The sequence below is a fragment of the Macrosteles quadrilineatus genome, unplaced genomic scaffold, assembly GCF_028750875.1.
Source record: "Macrosteles quadrilineatus isolate MER2022 unplaced genomic scaffold, UCM_ALF_1.0 Scaffold_4__1_contigs__length_99947679, whole genome shotgun sequence".
In the NCBI taxonomy this organism is placed as follows: Eukaryota; Metazoa; Arthropoda; class Insecta; order Hemiptera; family Cicadellidae; genus Macrosteles; species Macrosteles quadrilineatus.
Genome location: NW_026542597.1, coordinates 22,395,623 through 22,415,829, shown reverse-complemented (window position 1 = coordinate 22,415,829; position 20,207 = coordinate 22,395,623). Strand labels below are relative to the sequence as shown.

The 20,207-nt window shown below is 36.9% G+C and overlaps 1 protein-coding gene and 1 long non-coding RNA gene across 2 annotated transcripts; one reads left to right on the top strand and one right to left on the bottom strand.

The window, feature by feature from the left end:
* Window positions 1-213: 213 nt before the first annotated feature.
* LOC128993237 (uncharacterized) lies at window positions 214-14,416 on the bottom strand. The gene is made up of 3 exons (XR_008490745.1): window positions 14,291-14,416; window positions 12,285-12,443; window positions 214-324 (listed from the first exon to the last, which is right to left on the bottom strand). It is a non-coding gene; the product is annotated as an uncharacterized LOC128993237 (long non-coding RNA).
* A 1,259-nt stretch (window positions 14,417-15,675) lies between these two features.
* LOC128993235 (ubiquitin-like protein 5) lies at window positions 15,676-20,207 on the top strand. The gene is made up of 3 exons (XM_054417003.1): window positions 15,676-15,943; window positions 18,157-18,339; window positions 20,073-20,207. Exons 2-3 carry the CDS (start codon window positions 18,162-18,164, stop codon window positions 20,114-20,116), a joined length of 222 nt encoding a protein of 73 aa, XP_054272978.1. The 5' UTR covers window positions 15,676-15,943; window positions 18,157-18,161; the 3' UTR covers window positions 20,117-20,207.

Genomic DNA, 20,207 nt, shown 5'->3' with positions numbered 1-20,207 from the left:
TTTAAGGACTGGTGGTCTTGGTTGTGTTACTTACTTTTTTAAAAGGTGAAAATCAATATGATTAGGCTCAATAATGGAGTGTATTTTAATATTTCATCAAGAATAATAGGTGAGCAGCATTAAACATTTTGGTTTATAAAATATTTCTTAGATAAGGGTAGGGACCTTAATAAAACACAACAATGAATCATAATAGGTAGTCTATAAATTGGAGAAAGTTTTACTGTTTAAAAAATACTTCTTACAACACAATTGAAATAAATAAAGATTATAAGGCAAAGTTAATAGCTGAGCAACCCTTCTGCATTCTTCTGTCATGATATCCTGAAACAAATAAACAATAACTCAAAATTGTTATCAGAACTAAATAGAGAAAGGGGTGTCTTGTTAGCTTGGTGGTTAATTTGTCCTGGACTTTGCTGCAAGAGAAATTGAGATTGACTTAAAGGATCCTTGCACAAGGTGAGAGGATTCAACATAATTTTTCCATGGATATTGCACACACTTGCCCAGCACAGCACAAACCTGCTAACAGCAGGCTACTATTAAAATTAAAGTAAAGTAAAGTACTGTAGAACCAAATCAGATTACGCTCTTGTGTCCACCATAGCACTATAGAACACCAAAGAGCACTAAACGGTTTTCATAGTCTTTTATCAATTAAGAATTAAATGTATCCATTCAAATACATACAAATTATAACCCAGTGAATGATTGAAATACATGTCATGATGAAACCATACAGCGGTAGCCCAAGTACGGTTTCATCATATAAAATCATATGCTAGTTGGTCTGACCATACTGGGCAGGAGTAGAGTGGCCAGCTGTGCTGCGGTTAGCGTATATTCCGGCGCCGACCGCCAGGGGTAATGTGTAGTTACGGCGCACACCGCTGCAGCATCAAGCGCTAGCGACCGTTTCCATAACAACTTGGTAGTTGGGAGTAGTGTTGCCAACTTTGGGGAAATCCCCCAGAATTGGAGTTTATTGACTTATTTAATATTAAGCAATAAATTAATTTAAATGCCATCTTTTATTGTATTTTTTTTAAACACATATTTGTTATACTTTTGTAGTTTCATTACAATGATTCAAAGTTTTTCTTTATTAATCCATAATTTTAGGAAGTGGATTATTGGAAGGTTTTGTTTTATATTTGCAAGGTCAAAATTAAATTTAACCAGGATGTCTAGTAGTCGGGGAAAATGGGAAAGTCAGGTATTAGTATTGAATTTCAAAATGGTCTGGAAAAGTTGGGATTTAGTCTTTATTTTGATATCAAAGTCGGTAAATTTCATGATTTACCGCTACTCAATCGCGCTAGACAACGATCACGTTTCCGTGATGGCGCAAGACGATGATGTGTCTACACGACCGCGGGAGATGTTCTTAAACCGCGACTGTGCTAGACGACGTTTTCGTGACCACGGACCACGGGAAAAATGATCACGTCTTTTCTGCGATCGCGCAAGACGATTGTATATACGGCCGCTGAAGATGTTCACAATTTTGCCGCAATCGAGGACGACGATGACGTTTCGTGACCACGGCATTCAATGATGATGTCTACACAGCCGCGGTAGATGTTCATGATTTTGACGCGATTGCAGAAGACGACAATAGCGATTAGTAATCATTTAGTTTGCAAGAGTGGTAGTGCTGGTAACAGCTGGCGAGTAGTCGACGACGACACTGAATCGAATACCGATAACTGATATGGAATGGCAAAAAGCTCTAGCGGCAGATCGCAAAACCTTTCTTTGACAGTCTATATTTACTCTATTGTCTATGACTATAGTATTACTCATCTACCATAGCCATAATGTTCTACCACTTCACCCAAACAAAAGAAAAAAATTAATTATTAAAGATTCACAAAATATCACAAATTATTCGTGAAATTAAAAACATAAACATAACTGTAAACAGACAGTTATCATTGTGTATCACAGTTTTTTGTTGCTGCTTAGTTCAAATTAGCTGTTTTCATAAATGAAAAAATAATAATAGTGCTGCATCCTGTTGGTAAATCTTATAACTTTTAATGCCTTTGCATATCATAGAACCAACCTTTTTAGTTGAAACAGCTGACTAAATTCTTTAATTCCATTTAAATATGAGTACTCATAAGGTTAACATGGGAAACTCTAGAGCCACTAAGGCGGAGCCCAAAAGGATTTTTGAGATAAAAATATGCCTATACCTATGTTAATCGTGAATGTGAGCTATCATCATGCCAAATTTGAGCCCAATCCATCCAGTAATTAACACGTGATTGAACTTCAAACACACAAACGAACAAACAAACACACAAACTTTCACATTTATAACATTAGTAACATAGTAGCCTTTCTCATTTCACATGATCTGACAAGCACGGTGTCTCGTCAAACTAGTATGATCGTTTTTGTTCAAGCTCCTACATATGAGCAATCGATGTATCTAAGGTTTAATGGGTGTTGGGGAAAAATAACTAATTTAATTCTGTGCTGGTAATAACATTTTTTTACCACAAAAAGATGTGAAACTACTTTATTGTTACCAGTTGTGTGGGGGCAATAAACTATAAACAAACAACTTGATCTTTCCACACATTTAGACTGGTGTAGTTGTACAGCGTAAGTCTCCGGTTTCGAAGATAACGGATTCACATCCTGGAAATCACCATGACAATTTGATAGATGGCCACCCTTCTCATGAACGTTGGTGCGGCCATCTTTAAATGCCCTTACCCACCTGCGTAGGTACAATTCCGCCACTCATAATTTTCTCCCCATACACTTCACTAATCTGTCAATGAATTTAAATGGCTTTCACACCTTTAGCACTTAAAAATCTAATTACCGGTACAGCGCAAACTTTACAGGCGACGGCAGTCTCAATTGGCAGCACCGTTTTGAATGCTCTAAACCGGATGTAAACACAGCCGATTTGTGCCGAATTTCCAGCGCAGGCTTGCCAATACATCCACATACACAGCACAAATGTCCAAAATGCCAATCGCAGCACTGAAACGGAGAAATTTAAAAACAGTACTTACTTAAATAACATGCCTTGTATTATTCTGTCACCATAGGTAACTCTGAAACTTGAACAGTGCTGTAAGTTGATTAAAGTGTATTTTTTTCCAAATATAAAAACTTAACCGCCACAGTACATCATAAGTTAACACGATGACTGCTGAAAACAACGTACAGGCGTTCCCCAGTGGCGGGCGAAGCCCCGGCACGCAACCGAATCAGTGAACGCAATTGGCATTCAAATATTTCAGTCTGACTAATCACAAAAGAGCAGTGGTGACTGTGCTGCGTTACCCCGAGAGTGGATGTAGTTCACTGAAACACCCAAAGGTAGTGAACCATGCCCTCGCGCCTGCACCCAGACTAACGAAAAGGAAGCGTGATCCATGCGCAGGCCCGAGGAGCGGCTCACAAAACTTTACATAAAATGAGAACCATGGATGGAGGCTCAAGAACAACACGCCACTTGAGAGAAACGAGCTGTAATTAACCATTTAAAAAAATAACACAACAATAACATCAACAACAATAATTAACAATAATACATGAATTAAATACTCTCAATTAAACTTTAAAAATTTTGATACCCGTTTACCCTACTAACTTACAATTATTTCATTAATCATTTTCAAATAGGCTAAATTTCAAAAATAAATCTTACTAGCTTTTACCTTTCAAAAAACTTTAAATTAACAAATTACAACATGATATATATAATGACTCTTTTAATAAATTCATTTCATCTGGTAACTATAGAAACTTTAGGGGCCCCAAATTAGAATTCAATAGAATATTTAATAAAATTATAAAATTTAAAAAAGATCAACAAGTAGCCTAGGCTAAAGAATTTAAAATTTAAGAAGAAAAACAATTAATAAATCTCTGTGCACAAATTAACAAATAGGTAATGAAATCTCCAAGTCCAGGACGGTGGTTAGCAATAATTAATTAGGCCTAAAACTTGCGGAATTTGCGGTACTAGTTCATGTTTCTGGGCGAGCAGCACCGGAGGGGAAGCAGGCATGACGGAAGAGGGGGGCCAAGATCCAGGGGTGGCCAAGAGTTGTAATTCCCACTCCGCCAAGGCTGATGCAGACTACCGGTACTCCATGTTCCTCCTCACGGGCCCTGAGTGACAAAACCCAGGAAACACAGTAGTAAGAGTAATAGACTGAGTCCATATCCGCAAGGTTCACTGTCACATCTTTCACCATTTACATTTAGTTCCAATATTTCACTGCTTTAGGCCTAACATATCATTTTCAAGTTTCTAAATTTTTTTAAAAGGTTTGTCTCTCTATCACAGCTCTCTATCAATATAAAACATTTCAAACAATAACAATATTTTAAACATAACAATTAACAGGTTAAACAGTACAAGAACGGTAACATTAATATTTGCGGTAAAGGTGTCAGCAGGCTAGACGGGTATGTGACAGTGATAAATTTCACCAATAGAGAGAAAATATTTAAATTGCCTGGTCCAAAGTGGCCAGAAGAACAAGTTAACAGAGAACAATTGACACTTAAACACAGAAAAATACTTTAAAATTGACAAAAAACGTTCCATACAAAAATTTAGGCCTAACGCAACGACTCATGTATTTTTGCTAATTTCTCCAAAAGTTGTGATCCGAATTTGTTCGGAATGGTCTTAAAAGCTGGGGGAAATGTTCCAGCAGCTTCTCCAGACCATCCCAAACCTTAACTCAAAGGCTGAAACCAGTAGGCCCTTTGGTTACCCAGTTCAAACCTGAATGGAGAATTGCCAAACTAAAAATTACTGTAACTATCTTAAAACTTGAGTAAAATGACTCAAACTTTCTGGGGAGCTTTAAGAGCAGTTAATTCAACTTAATTTAACTAGTTTGGCAAGGACAAAGCAAAATAAAAGACTTTAACCTTACTTGACTGGGTAACACAAACTGAACATATTACAAGACAAAACAACACTAAAAATTGTACGGCACACAGAAACAAAAGACTACCAGAGTAGTAGCCTAAGACAATTACATTTACTGAGCAAAAATTGTAAGCCTAGGCCTACCACAAAACAGTCAGAAGGACCCAAAACTGACTTGGCAGTTTCTCTCAAATAGCGGCCTTCCAACAAACATTTCTCAGTCAATTCTAGGCCTAGCATTTCGGGCAAAGCCCTGAATTATACAAAACCACAGAGAAAAGGGAAACTAACTATCAAAAGTCTTCCACGACCCCAAGACTAGGTTCCAGACCTAGTGCAACATGTGCACTAGCCTAAGTATCAGAAAATAGTCCAAACTTACCCATCAAGCGCGCTGGGCGCTCTTAATTTACTGCATAGTAGAGAATATCTTCACACAAGTAAGGAAAAGGCAAAAATACAACGCAAACATACTACAAAATTAAGATGAAAGACGATGCAAAATTTATGCCGATGCAGCGCTAACGAAAGTCTCGGAGCCTCTGAATCGTCGGCGGTGGGAGTAATAAGAACAAAACCCACAGCCTTGTTCGGGGTCGTGGAGTGAGAAACACTGAACTAGCCTACTATAAAAAAAACACTTGAACCATTGATCATGAGTCGTGACATTCGCCCGGTGGAAATAGTCACGGCTCAACCTCCCTCCCCAAAAGAGGACACTCCTCTCCAAAAGGGACAAACAAACAAGCCTCTCCCCCACTTCCTGAAAAGAGAATGACCTGAAAGACAACTCAAGTGTCTGTGGTGGGGAACGCCAAGGGACTTCCAAACTGAGCGACTCAACCCAAGCTTGAGGCATGCTAGCAATTTGTCTGAACTGTGTACGCAAAGTGCGTACATCAGTTCCAGGAGTCTCCCCCCGGGACCGCACCTCGTACACCAGCTCCGGCTTCCTCAAATATTCCGGCACAATTGACGCCATACCGAGTCTCAACCAGCACTTGACTCAAAATAACAGCCAACAAAATTTTTTCACAAAACAAACACAGAAATTTAATTCCTAAGGCTTCTGGACGTTGATGCCTACGCACCTGATGGGGCCCAAAAGAAGAACCTGCCCATTCATACCGCAAGAAAAAACAACAACAAATGACCCACGAACGTACACACACACAAACATACACCGATACATACACTAGACAACACCTAACACTTGTGTGATGGGGGGTACACACAAACCTTTTTTTTTTTTTTTTTTTTTTTTTGACACATGACCATGCTTTTGACACTCTTGCTCCCGAAGGATGCAAGTCATTACCACCGATTCCACCCGGTGCCTCGGCCAAAGGGCGAGCTCCTAATAAAAATGTGTTTACGCCCCACCACAACAACAACAAGACCTTTTTCCAAAACTGCCAGGCCAGAACATTTCCAAGAAACCAATCCATCCACGGCTCTTCAAAACAAAACAAAAAACAGAACGCGGACAGTGATCGCATCTCTAAGTATCCGAGTCGTGAAACCAAGTTTCACGACAAGGCACCCAGGACGCAACCCACTAACCACGCTCTGCTACCAGATGAACCATGCCCTCGCGCCTGCACCCAGACTAACGAAAAGGAAGCGTGATCCATGCGCAGGCCCGAGGAGCGGCTCACAAAACTTTACATAAAATGAGAACCATGGATGGAGGCTCAAGAACAACACGCCACTTGAGAGAAACGAGCTGTAATTAACCATTTAAAAAAATAACACAACAATAACATCAACAACAATAATTAACAATAATACATGAATTAAATACTCTCAATTAAACTTTAAAAATTTTGATACCCGTTTACCCTACTAACTTACAATTATTTCATTAATCATTTTCAAATAGGCTAAATTTCAAAAATAAATCTTACTAGCTTTTACCTTTCAAAAAACTTTAAATTAACAAATTACAACATGATATATATAATGACTCTTTTAATAAATTCATTTCATCTGGTAACTATAGAAACTTTAGGGGCCCCAAATTAGAATTCAATAGAATATTTAATAAAATTATAAAATTTAAAAAAGATCAACAAGTAGCCTAGGCTAAAGAATTTAAAATTTAAGAAGAAAAACAATTAATAAATCTCTGTGCACAAATTAACAAATAGGTAATGAAATCTCCAAGTCCAGGACGGTGGTTAGCAATAATTAATTAGGCCTAAAACTTGCGGAATTTGCGGTACTAGTTCATGTTTCTGGGCGAGCAGCACCGGAGGGGAAGCAGGCATGACGGAAGAGGGGGGCCAAGATCCAGGGGTGGCCAAGAGTTGTAATTCCCACTCCGCCAAGGCTGATGCAGACTACCGGTACTCCATGTTCCTCCTCACGGGCCCTGAGTGACAAAACCCAGGAAACACAGTAGTAAGAGTAATAGACTGAGTCCATATCCGCAAGGTTCACTGTCACATCTTTCACCATTTACATTTAGTTCCAATATTTCACTGCTTTAGGCCTAACATATCATTTTCAAGTTTCTAAATTTTTTTAAAAGGTTTGTCTCTCTATCACAGCTCTCTATCAATATAAAACATTTCAAACAATAACAATATTTTAAACATAACAATTAACAGGTTAAACAGTACAAGAACGGTAACATTAATATTTGCGGTAAAGGTGTCAGCAGGCTAGACGGGTATGTGACAGTGATAAATTTCACCAATAGAGAGAAAATATTTAAATTGCCTGGTCCAAAGTGGCCAGAAGAACAAGTTAACAGAGAACAATTGACACTTAAACACAGAAAAATACTTTAAAATTGACAAAAAACGTTCCATACAAAAATTTAGGCCTAACGCAACGACTCATGTATTTTTGCTAATTTCTCCAAAAGTTGTGATCCGAATTTGTTCGGAATGGTCTTAAAAGCTGGGGGAAATGTTCCAGCAGCTTCTCCAGACCATCCCAAACCTTAACTCAAAGGCTGAAACCAGTAGGCCCTTTGGTTACCCAGTTCAAACCTGAATGGAGAATTGCCAAACTAAAAATTACTGTAACTATCTTAAAACTTGAGTAAAATGACTCAAACTTTCTGGGGAGCTTTAAGAGCAGTTAATTCAACTTAATTTAACTAGTTTGGCAAGGACAAAGCAAAATAAAAGACTTTAACCTTACTTGACTGGGTAACACAAACTGAACATATTACAAGACAAAACAACACTAAAAATTGTACGGCACACAGAAACAAAAGACTACCAGAGTAGTAGCCTAAGACAATTACATTTACTGAGCAAAAATTGTAAGCCTAGGCCTACCACAAAACAGTCAGAAGGACCCAAAACTGACTTGGCAGTTTCTCTCAAATAGCGGCCTTCCAACAAACATTTCTCAGTCAATTCTAGGCCTAGCATTTCGGGCAAAGCCCTGAATTATACAAAACCACAGAGAAAAGGGAAACTAACTATCAAAAGTCTTCCACGACCCCAAGACTAGGTTCCAGACCTAGTGCAACATGTGCACTAGCCTAAGTATCAGAAAATAGTCCAAACTTACCCATCAAGCGCGCTGGGCGCTCTTAATTTACTGCATAGTAGAGAATATCTTCACACAAGTAAGGAAAAGGCAAAAATACAACGCAAACATACTACAAAATTAAGATGAAAGACGATGCAAAATTTATGCCGATGCAGCGCTAACGAAAGTCTCGGAGCCTCTGAATCGTCGGCGGTGGGAGTAATAAGAACAAAACCCACAGCCTTGTTCGGGGTCGTGGAGTGAGAAACACTGAACTAGCCTACTATAAAAAAAACACTTGAACCATTGATCATGAGTCGTGACATTCGCCCGGTGGAAATAGTCACGGCTCAACCTCCCTCCCCAAAAGAGGACACTCCTCTCCAAAAGGGACAAACAAACAAGCCTCTCCCCCACTTCCTGAAAAGAGAATGACCTGAAAGACAACTCAAGTGTCTGTGGTGGGGAACGCCAAGGGACTTCCAAACTGAGCGACTCAACCCAAGCTTGAGGCATGCTAGCAATTTGTCTGAACTGTGTACGCAAAGTGCGTACATCAGTTCCAGGAGTCTCCCCCCGGGACCGCACCTCGTACACCAGCTCCGGCTTCCTCAAATATTCCGGCACAATTGACGCCATACCGAGTCTCAACCAGCACTTGACTCAAAATAACAGCCAACAAAATTTTTTCACAAAACAAACACAGAAATTTAATTCCTAAGGCTTCTGGACGTTGATGCCTACGCACCTGATGGGGCCCAAAAGAAGAACCTGCCCATTCATACCGCAAGAAAAAACAACAACAAATGACCCACGAACGTACACACACACAAACATACACCGATACATACACTAGACAACACCTAACACTTGTGTGATGGGGGGTACACACAAACCTTTTTTTTTTTTTTTTTTTTTTTTTTTGACACATGACCATGCTTTTGACACTCTTGCTCCCGAAGGATGCAAGTCATTACCACCGATTCCACCCGGTGCCTCGGCCAAAGGGCGAGCTCCTAATAAAAATGTGTTTACGCCCCACCACAACAACAACAAGACCTTTTTCCAAAACTGCCAGGCCAGAACATTTCCAAGAAACCAATCCATCCACGGCTCTTCAAAACAAAACAAAAAACAGAACGCGGACAGTGATCGCATCTCTAAGTATCCGAGTCGTGAAACCAAGTTTCACGACAAGGCACCCAGGACGCAACCCACTAACCACGCTCTGCTACCAGATGAACCATGCCCTCGCGCCTGCACCCAGACTAACGAAAAGGAAGCGTGATCCATGCGCAGGCCCGAGGAGCGGCTCACAAAACTTTACATAAAATGAGAACCATGGATGGAGGCTCAAGAACAACACGCCACTTGAGAGAAACGAGCTGTAATTAACCATTTAAAAAAATAACACAACAATAACATCAACAACAATAATTAACAATAATACATGAATTAAATACTCTCAATTAAACTTTAAAAATTTTGATACCCGTTTACCCTACTAACTTACAATTATTTCATTAATCATTTTCAAATAGGCTAAATTTCAAAAATAAATCTTACTAGCTTTTACCTTTCAAAAAACTTTAAATTAACAAATTACAACATGATATATATAATGACTCTTTTAATAAATTCATTTCATCTGGTAACTATAGAAACTTTAGGGGCCCCAAATTAGAATTCAATAGAATATTTAATAAAATTATAAAATTTAAAAAAGATCAACAAGTAGCCTAGGCTAAAGAATTTAAAATTTAAGAAGAAAAACAATTAATAAATCTCTGTGCACAAATTAACAAATAGGTAATGAAATCTCCAAGTCCAGGACGGTGGTTAGCAATAATTAATTAGGCCTAAAACTTGCGGAATTTGCGGTACTAGTTCATGTTTCTGGGCGAGCAGCACCGGAGGGGAAGCAGGCATGACGGAAGAGGGGGGCCAAGATCCAGGGGTGGCCAAGAGTTGTAATTCCCACTCCGCCAAGGCTGATGCAGACTACCGGTACTCCATGTTCCTCCTCACGGGCCCTGAGTGACAAAACCCAGGAAACACAGTAGTAAGAGTAATAGACTGAGTCCATATCCGCAAGGTTCACTGTCACATCTTTCACCATTTACATTTAGTTCCAATATTTCACTGCTTTAGGCCTAACATATCATTTTCAAGTTTCTAAATTTTTTTAAAAGGTTTGTCTCTCTATCACAGCTCTCTATCAATATAAAACATTTCAAACAATAACAATATTTTAAACATAACAATTAACAGGTTAAACAGTACAAGAACGGTAACATTAATATTTGCGGTAAAGGTGTCAGCAGGCTAGACGGGTATGTGACAGTGATAAATTTCACCAATAGAGAGAAAATATTTAAATTGCCTGGTCCAAAGTGGCCAGAAGAACAAGTTAACAGAGAACAATTGACACTTAAACACAGAAAAATACTTTAAAATTGACAAAAAACGTTCCATACAAAAATTTAGGCCTAACGCAACGACTCATGTATTTTTGCTAATTTCTCCAAAAGTTGTGATCCGAATTTGTTCGGAATGGTCTTAAAAGCTGGGGGAAATGTTCCAGCAGCTTCTCCAGACCATCCCAAACCTTAACTCAAAGGCTGAAACCAGTAGGCCCTTTGGTTACCCAGTTCAAACCTGAATGGAGAATTGCCAAACTAAAAATTACTGTAACTATCTTAAAACTTGAGTAAAATGACTCAAACTTTCTGGGGAGCTTTAAGAGCAGTTAATTCAACTTAATTTAACTAGTTTGGCAAGGACAAAGCAAAATAAAAGACTTTAACCTTACTTGACTGGGTAACACAAACTGAACATATTACAAGACAAAACAACACTAAAAATTGTACGGCACACAGAAACAAAAGACTACCAGAGTAGTAGCCTAAGACAATTACATTTACTGAGCAAAAATTGTAAGCCTAGGCCTACCACAAAACAGTCAGAAGGACCCAAAACTGACTTGGCAGTTTCTCTCAAATAGCGGCCTTCCAACAAACATTTCTCAGTCAATTCTAGGCCTAGCATTTCGGGCAAAGCCCTGAATTATACAAAACCACAGAGAAAAGGGAAACTAACTATCAAAAGTCTTCCACGACCCCAAGACTAGGTTCCAGACCTAGTGCAACATGTGCACTAGCCTAAGTATCAGAAAATAGTCCAAACTTACCCATCAAGCGCGCTGGGCGCTCTTAATTTACTGCATAGTAGAGAATATCTTCACACAAGTAAGGAAAAGGCAAAAATACAACGCAAACATACTACAAAATTAAGATGAAAGACGATGCAAAATTTATGCCGATGCAGCGCTAACGAAAGTCTCGGAGCCTCTGAATCGTCGGCGGTGGGAGTAATAAGAACAAAACCCACAGCCTTGTTCGGGGTCGTGGAGTGAGAAACACTGAACTAGCCTACTATAAAAAAAACACTTGAACCATTGATCATGAGTCGTGACATTCGCCCGGTGGAAATAGTCACGGCTCAGTAGCAACACTGCACGGATCCGTATCCAGTGTCTTTGTAATGTGGGTTGAAGAGAAAAAATCCCCGAAACCGGGACAAAAGCATTGCCAGACAGGATTTTACGGGAAATTTTAGTACCAACCTACACCAAAGTAAAGCTCGCATTCTAAGCTGGCAGGCTGGCAACGATTATAACGTCTCCGTCTGAGGCTAAGCTCACACTGACTCAATATATTTCTGTTGGTCTGGTACCGACTTTTGTCGGCGCGCGCCACATTGAAGTGCTAGCGACGCCGACTAGAGTCGGCATTAGCAGTCAACGTGTTAATGTTAAACAAGGACTGAAAATGCTTTTTAATCATATTGATAACTTAGCCAAACTTACTTATCTTTATTGCTTTCGATTCTTTTCCAAGAAAATTTCTCTCCTTCTTATTTGGCCCCAAATAAGCAGACAACTTCATCGATATTGTTTACATGTGAAGTACTCTCATACATTAACACCAAACATTTGCAATGCTCCAAGCTTTACAAGAAAATTTACCTGGAACAAAAATAGGTAGTGTACATCATTCAGGCCTACTTCTTGTTAAAAGTAAAAACAGAATATAGAACTATAGCTCAAGGTAGGGCATATTTTCTTTGTACAAATATTTGGATTGGTAGATAAAAACTTAAAAACTCGAAGGCCACTGGTTCTCTCGGACCCAAGTGTCATTACCCAGGTGGAACTAATAAAGTGTGTTTTTATTAAAACATTAATAGCTTAGTATAAAATAAAGCTTTCAAGTTTGATATATAAAAATAAATATAGCCTATATATATATATATAGTTTAAAATATAAATCAAGCTTTTTGTTGGTCGCAAAACATAAACAAATAAAAAGTAGAAGAAGGTAGCTTCTAATGTTATTCTTATGGGACAAATTTAAACATGTATTTTGAGGGTTTTATAATTACTACTGAACGGAATCGTCTAAATTTTATGGTGTCATAATTAAGATTCGTGCAATTTTTTAACACTATAGGTGCAACGGTTAGCTTGAGTTTTTTATGCGAACACTTACACACACACACAGTTAAGCGGACAACTAATCCACGACTCCACTATACACAACACGATACATAGATGACATATTATTTTTTTTTAATTTCTTTAGAAAGGTCTAGAGAATAATTGATAAATTTTGTGTTTTAAGGGTAAAAAATGAGAAAACCCCATTTTTTGGCCTAGGCCCCTTCTCTGCATAGAACCATAGATAAAACATACTCCCTTAGTAGATTAGTCATCCTAATGGAACAGCTGAAGCCAATTTTATTGTTAGTTCTGTACGTCCAACTATAGAGGTTATGTTTTGTTTACAATTTGTTTCTTGTTATTGCAGTCATTTAAAACCTCGTTTAACCTAATAAAACGATATAATCATAAACAATAACTGGTCTCCTAGTTATATAACCAAATAGTAAAGCACAAATCATGAAAATAACCCTAAAATAATATGAACAAAATGTTGTCTACACTAGCGATCAGTGTGGACGTACATGAACTAGACACAAAAAACAAGCTTCAAAATTTACAATGGGATGAGGAGTCTACTTGTGTTGCTTAGTCTATGATAGAACTCATTAAAACCCGGTCCCATGGCCCGATCATGCTAGTTCGCGAACTCATTCAGATTTATCCCGCCTTACACCTTCAAACCGAATTTTCATTTGGTTTTAGGTTATGAAAGAAACATAATACAAGGATATTTGCCTTTGCCAATTACAATAAATTGTAAGTATGGTGGGCTAATATGAAAAAAGTTGACCCATAGGCCTAATTGCCTAATTTGTAATTTTATTCATGTACTCAGGTATGTGTCACAATTTCATTTTCTTAGGTAGCCTACATGTTTTTTTGCCATAAGTTAACTGCATGGTTTGCTGCCTTGTTTACTGTGTGAAATTAACCTAACTTAAGTTTTGTGACGTTGCCTATTGTAAGTTATTTTATAGACTACTAAATTTCCATTCATACTTGGCTTAAAATACCTAATATGTATCGTCGCCATTTCATTGAATAGTATTAACAGTATTGATGGTAGAATAAGTTAAAGGGTACAGTTTCTTAACTGGGCTACGCTAATTTTATTGAAACTATCGATTCGATTAGTAAACCTACATGCGATTTTTTCACCATCAGCAAGTTTGGTTGGTTAAGTTAGGTTATGATAATTTAATTTTATCATAAACTTAGATAGGTATATTTGAAAATATCTATTATTAATCAATATTTTTAATTCAATACTGTAGTTTAATAAAATATATTAACTTAAGTTAGCGTAGCCCAGTTAAGAAATTGTAGGCCTACCCAAGTTAAATCTCTTGGCTCAGTATTATCACGCTTACCATTTCTAAGGTTACACAAATGATACAAACTTGATAGCCTACTTATATCGAATATAGGCCTACTCGAATACTTAATACTCATTCAAATGAGTGTAGGACGTAAACTTAAGGGCTGCACTTTACTTTACGTCCTACACTCATTCGAATGAAAATATCAATCGATATATCGATTATTAGATAAGTTATATCATTTGGTTAGTTAGGTAAGGTTAACCTAACCTAACTAACCAAACGATATATCGAATGAAACAATCTAATAATCGATATTTTCATTCGAATGAGTGTAGGACGTAAAATAAAGTGCAGCCGTTGAATACATTCACTGATATTTTTATTAAGTTAATTGTTTAGGCCTGTCACAGGAAATCTGTAACTTTAGTCACAGCTACCTTAAGCTTAAGTAGGCTAGGCAACTGTACCTACTAACTTAACCTAATAACACTCAAGCAAATAATAGCCTACTGCATTTTGTTACTTTGAATAACAAGGCCTAGGAACAGGATTGGATTAAAACACAACTTACTGGATTTCAACACCTCAATCTCAATAGTTTTGGAATTTTTTGATGTTTACAATTTATTAATAATTATTGTTCCTCTTCTTTATCTTCTGTCAACACCAGCCGGACTATTGACAAGATTCATTAATTTTCAATGCCGTTATCCTTCACTTCATTTTCATATCTTTTAACTTCTCACTATAAATATTTCTTGCATTTTCATTGTCATATAGCATGTAATTGTTGCCATTTCTCGTATAAAAATCGTTTAAAACATTTAAATAAATAAATGTTTAGGTTATAAATTACGATATCGCAGTTGTCAGTACAGTCAATTACAATAATTATCGTATCCTACCATAAAATATCGTATATATGGTAGACCTGACTGAAGCGAGCAGCTGATGCAATTCCCACAATGCAACATTCTCTTCAATTATAAGCTATGCCCCAAAATCAGGATTATAAGGTATGACTCAAAATCAGGATTATAAGCTATAGAACAGAATCGGAATTATAAGCTGCGCCACTATTTGACCATTATAAGTTGTGAAACTGAAAATTTGTCATACCTTATAACGTTTTAGAGAAATTGTGGCATAGCTTATAATTTTTCGTGAAAGTGTGGCATAGCTTATAACTGATTATAAGCTATGCCACATTTTCAACATTATAAGCAATGGAACAAATTCACGATTATAAGCTATGACATTATAAGCTATGACACCCCACGAAATAGTTTACCTTTTGTGCTCTCCAGACTGGCGTCATGGTCATTCTCTCCTCTCCCTCCAATCCAAGCTCCATCCAATCTCCCTCATCTCGATCTCATGCCAAATCAAATCAATCAGTCAAATCAAATCTGAATTAATCCTTTCTTTGCTTTCTGCTACAAAAAAAACTGTTGTTGTTCTTCGAGTTTCGTTCTGTTACTGTTCGTTGGTTAAAACTAAATTTATTGTTCTTTAATTCCAGAAAAGTCCTCACATCATTGTGCTGTTACTATAATTAGGCTACAAGTAAGAATATCCGCCTTCAGTTAAAAATTGTAGCCTGATAGATTTTTTATTTGATTGAAATAAGCGAAATTGAGGATCTAGGCCATAAACCTAATCAGACAACAGAGGGATCCGATTAGGCTAACTCAAATTCAGGTAAGCCTAGAAAAAGAAAAATCAGGTTAAGAGTTAAAAGTAATAAATAAATAAATGTTGACACCCCTATTAATATATAGATTTACAAAAAAATATAAGGTTTGTGCGCTCCTAATCCTATTAGGCCTAGACGTAGCCTATCTGCTATTGAAGGACTAATTTCTGAATCTGACACCTGGTTGGTGATACCATTTTAGAATTATTGTGTGTGTGTGTGTGAGAGAGACAGACTTAAGGGGTACACTTGGCATATCTGTTGGCACAAACAACCGAATGAAAATATCGATCGATACCCTATATCGATTACCTATTCGATATAGGCCTATTGTTTGGTTAGTTAGGTAAGCTTAACCTAACCTAATATTAGGTATCGAATTAAACTATCAAATAATCAATATTACTCATTTTTTTGTTTGTGTCAACAGATTCGTAAGTGTAACTTAGGCTGCACTTTACTTGACGTCCTACACTCATTCGATTGTTTTTTTTTCGATACGATATTTTCATTCGATTGTTTCATTCGATATATCGTTTGGTTAGTTAGGTTAACCTTACCTAACTAACCAAACGATATATCGAATGAAGCAATCGATTAATCGATATATCGATCGATAATATTATTCGAATGAGTGTAGGACGTCAAGTAAAGTGCAGCCGTAACTTACCCTGGACTAAGGTTAGACCAAGTTGAGATCCTGAAACTTATGTAAAAATACAATATAATAAACCCCTGTTCCCATGGTCCGATCATGGCTGGTTTTCGAGTCCCGGGGCTAGGTCTTCCCGTGTCACCTATGGTAATAAGTTAGGTAGGCCTACTTGCCTAAAGGGTAATTCGCTAAAAGATAAAATCATTCTATTTTTTATGTGAAATCAACATAACCGTAACATAAACAATCATAATAAATCAATGATCAGCTGGTAACACTAACATTCTAGGAGCCCAAGAGTAAATAGTCACGGGTCTGTATCACTCCGCTCCTCGTTTCTTGGTGTGCGATGTGCTCCGCGACTGTGGTTCCGTATATTTTTGCAATTTGCAGTGGTTTCTGTGGATTAAAAAAAATTTTAAAAAGGTATTTTATTGTTTATTAGGAACGTAGGAATGGTTTAAAAAGGCTTTAAAGAAAATTTCTGATTTACAACCTACCAGAAAAAGAATCTCAAATGCTTATTTGTCATAGTGCAGCAAAAACAGCAGTTTTTAATACGTGTGTCTAATAAGCGGGTCTATAGCTCTCTTCTCCTTGAGGCGGCTCCTGACATGCGCCATTCGCCAAGCACTGAGCACTGAGTGTGGATACTGTAGGTGATTGTCTATTTGTCAAGCAACGAATATTTGCTGTTCCTGAAAGGAACAAAAAACTAACGGTTGCTCGGAAAACAACACATATATGTGTAGCTAGACGTCAGTAGTTCTTTTGACGTCTACTCTTTAATCGACAAATAGCAAGACAACTAGATCGCCAAAATGTCAAATATTCGTGCTTAGCAACTGGCACATGTCTGGAGCCGCCTATAATTGTGGAGTAAGAAGCCTTTTCGTCCTTTGGGAGCAAAAGTCAGGTTGTAAACTTTGATTGTAAGCAACCACATTTATTGATATGTAGGTATCGATTGATTTAATCAGCTGTAAGTTAGCTTTTTGCTGCATTATTGTCAATATTTCGACATATCGATATTGGTAGTAAAATTTCACTAATATAGGTACCTAACACATGTTGTAATAGACAAAATGATTAAATTGCTTACTGAAAAGCCTAATTACATAAACAAAATTTTAAACAAATGGAAGTTGTTAAAGAATGACTTAGTTTGGTCGCAATATGCCTATGATGAAAGATACAGTTTATTACATAGGCAAAAAGTATATTTTCAACCCTTGCTCATTTTCCGAGAAACTTGAGCTCGGGTGGAAAAGAGTCACTTTAAGCCCTAGTGATGAAGTAACTTTTACAGAACTATTAACTTATGGCTAAACAGTCAAAACCCTTAAAATAATAATGGTTCAAGGTTTAACTTGAACCGAAAATTCTTATTTTTATTTTGGACCTAAGTTACTATTCATACTTTTTACTTCTTTCAGCTTAATATATTTAAATATTGTAAGTATTAAAAATGTCCACTGTCCATCTCATCAATGAATAATTATTCCCCCTAATATTTCCTTGGTTGTTTGCCTCTTTTAAATTAATATTTTTTTCATATTTCAGCCCCAATGTTGGAAGTTACCTGCAATGACAGATTGGGAAAGAAGGTGAGAGTAAAATGCAATCCCGATGACACTATTGAAGACTTGAAAAAATTAATTGCAGCACAAACTGGTACACGATGGGATAAAATTGTACTTAAAAAGTGGTACACAATATTCAAGGATCATATCAAACTACAAGATTGTATCCTTTTATCTAAACCCGATTCAAACAAATATATTTTTATTATAATTCGCTTCTCAATACAAACTGTTTTACAGAATTACTTTGACAATACAAATCAAACTGTAACATAAGAAATGCAAATCTGAACATCCTACAGTATACAGAAATATAATAAGGTACTTTCCTGTTAAAGGGAACATTCATTATTATCGATGATTTTTTTTATATATCGATATTTTGTTTTCCGATCCATTACAAATTGACAACTAATCTTGTTTAGGTGGATTAAGAAATGAAACTGTTCTAAGCTAACCTAAAATAACCAACCAAACTTGTTGTACTATTTAAAAATTCCTTTTGATAACAGAAAAGGCAAGTAAAACACGGAATTTTTAAATGTCACACAGCAAGTTTGGTTAGTTATGTTAGGTTATTTTTTTTAGAGCAGTTTCATTTTATTATTGTTTGTTGTTAGGTACTGAACAATATTTATCGTAGTTGTCAGCTGATATGTTTCAATTGGTTAATATCGATATATCGAGAGAAAAAAATCATCGAAAATAATGAATGTTCCCTTTAACAGGAAAGTACCTATAATAACAAAAAAACTTAATAGAGGCTAAAAAAACACATAAATGTGTCAGTTCCGCAGAGAACCTAGGATATATCATGAAATAATAGTTTGATATGAATATCCATTGAATTATTTCATTTAATATAGGCATAAGTTAGGCACTTTGAATGACAGTATTGACTTTCTGCTATGGGTCTTTTCAAAATATAGGGACAGAAAAATCTCCTCCATCAATGAATTTAGTGATATGTTAAGTAGTTCGTATCCCATAACTAGTTTCATGATGGGTTAGCCTCTGGATCAAGGTAATGCAAATATAAAAAGTTTAATTTACCTGTTGCGTCAATTGATCCTTAAGTTATGAAATAACTACGGCCGTTTCGTAATGCTAAACGAGTACATCTTCAGGTTGTCTATGAACGTTAAAATACGGCCTTCTCATTCGTGGGTGGAGTCGTCAGCACATTTAGGACACATAACACGAACACATACGAAACATTAAAATATTTACAATTAAAAACTTGGCCAAGTAGTCCGAACACGAGAGTTGTGTAACCGGTAGCGTTAGATGATGAGTCATGACTGACCCGTGTCGGGAGTTGGGACCCCCTCCCCTTCTCTTCCTTTATCTTTGCTCTGGTTTCTTTTGTTTTGGTTGATTATTTGGATGGCAGTGTTGTAAATTATATTTGATTTGAAGGACTGCTGTTCATTTAATATATGGTCGGGTTGTTTTGATGCACTGTAGATCTCGAATTCTTCTATAGTATCCATTTGTTTGCCTTTATTGTTCGTGTTATGTGTCCTAAATGTGCTGACGACTCCACCCACGGATGAGAAGGCCGTATTTTAACGTTCATAGACAATCTGAAGATGTACTCGTCTAGCAGTACGAAACGGCCGTAGTTATTTCATAACTTAAGGATCAATTGACGCAACAGGTAAATTAAACCTTTTATATTTCCATAACTAGTGTTTCGTACCTATATTTTTTTAAACATGTGTACCAAACTAATGGTCTTTGTTTGTTATGCTGTAATGTACAAGTATATTCATTTTATGTATCTGACATTCCCCCCTTAATGTATTTTGTCATAAATAGAATATGTTCTTTGTGCTTCAAAGGGATGTCACACACTACTGGTTATTGTTGAATTACCTTAACTCAGATTGACAGATGAAATACATGACGGAATGAACCTCGAACTTTACTATCAATAAGTGTCTGTCAACTAAGAACTGAAGCAAACTTTTGTATCTACTGTAATTTTAATTTATGTAAGTAATTAAAGTGGTAATTTTTTTAATTTCA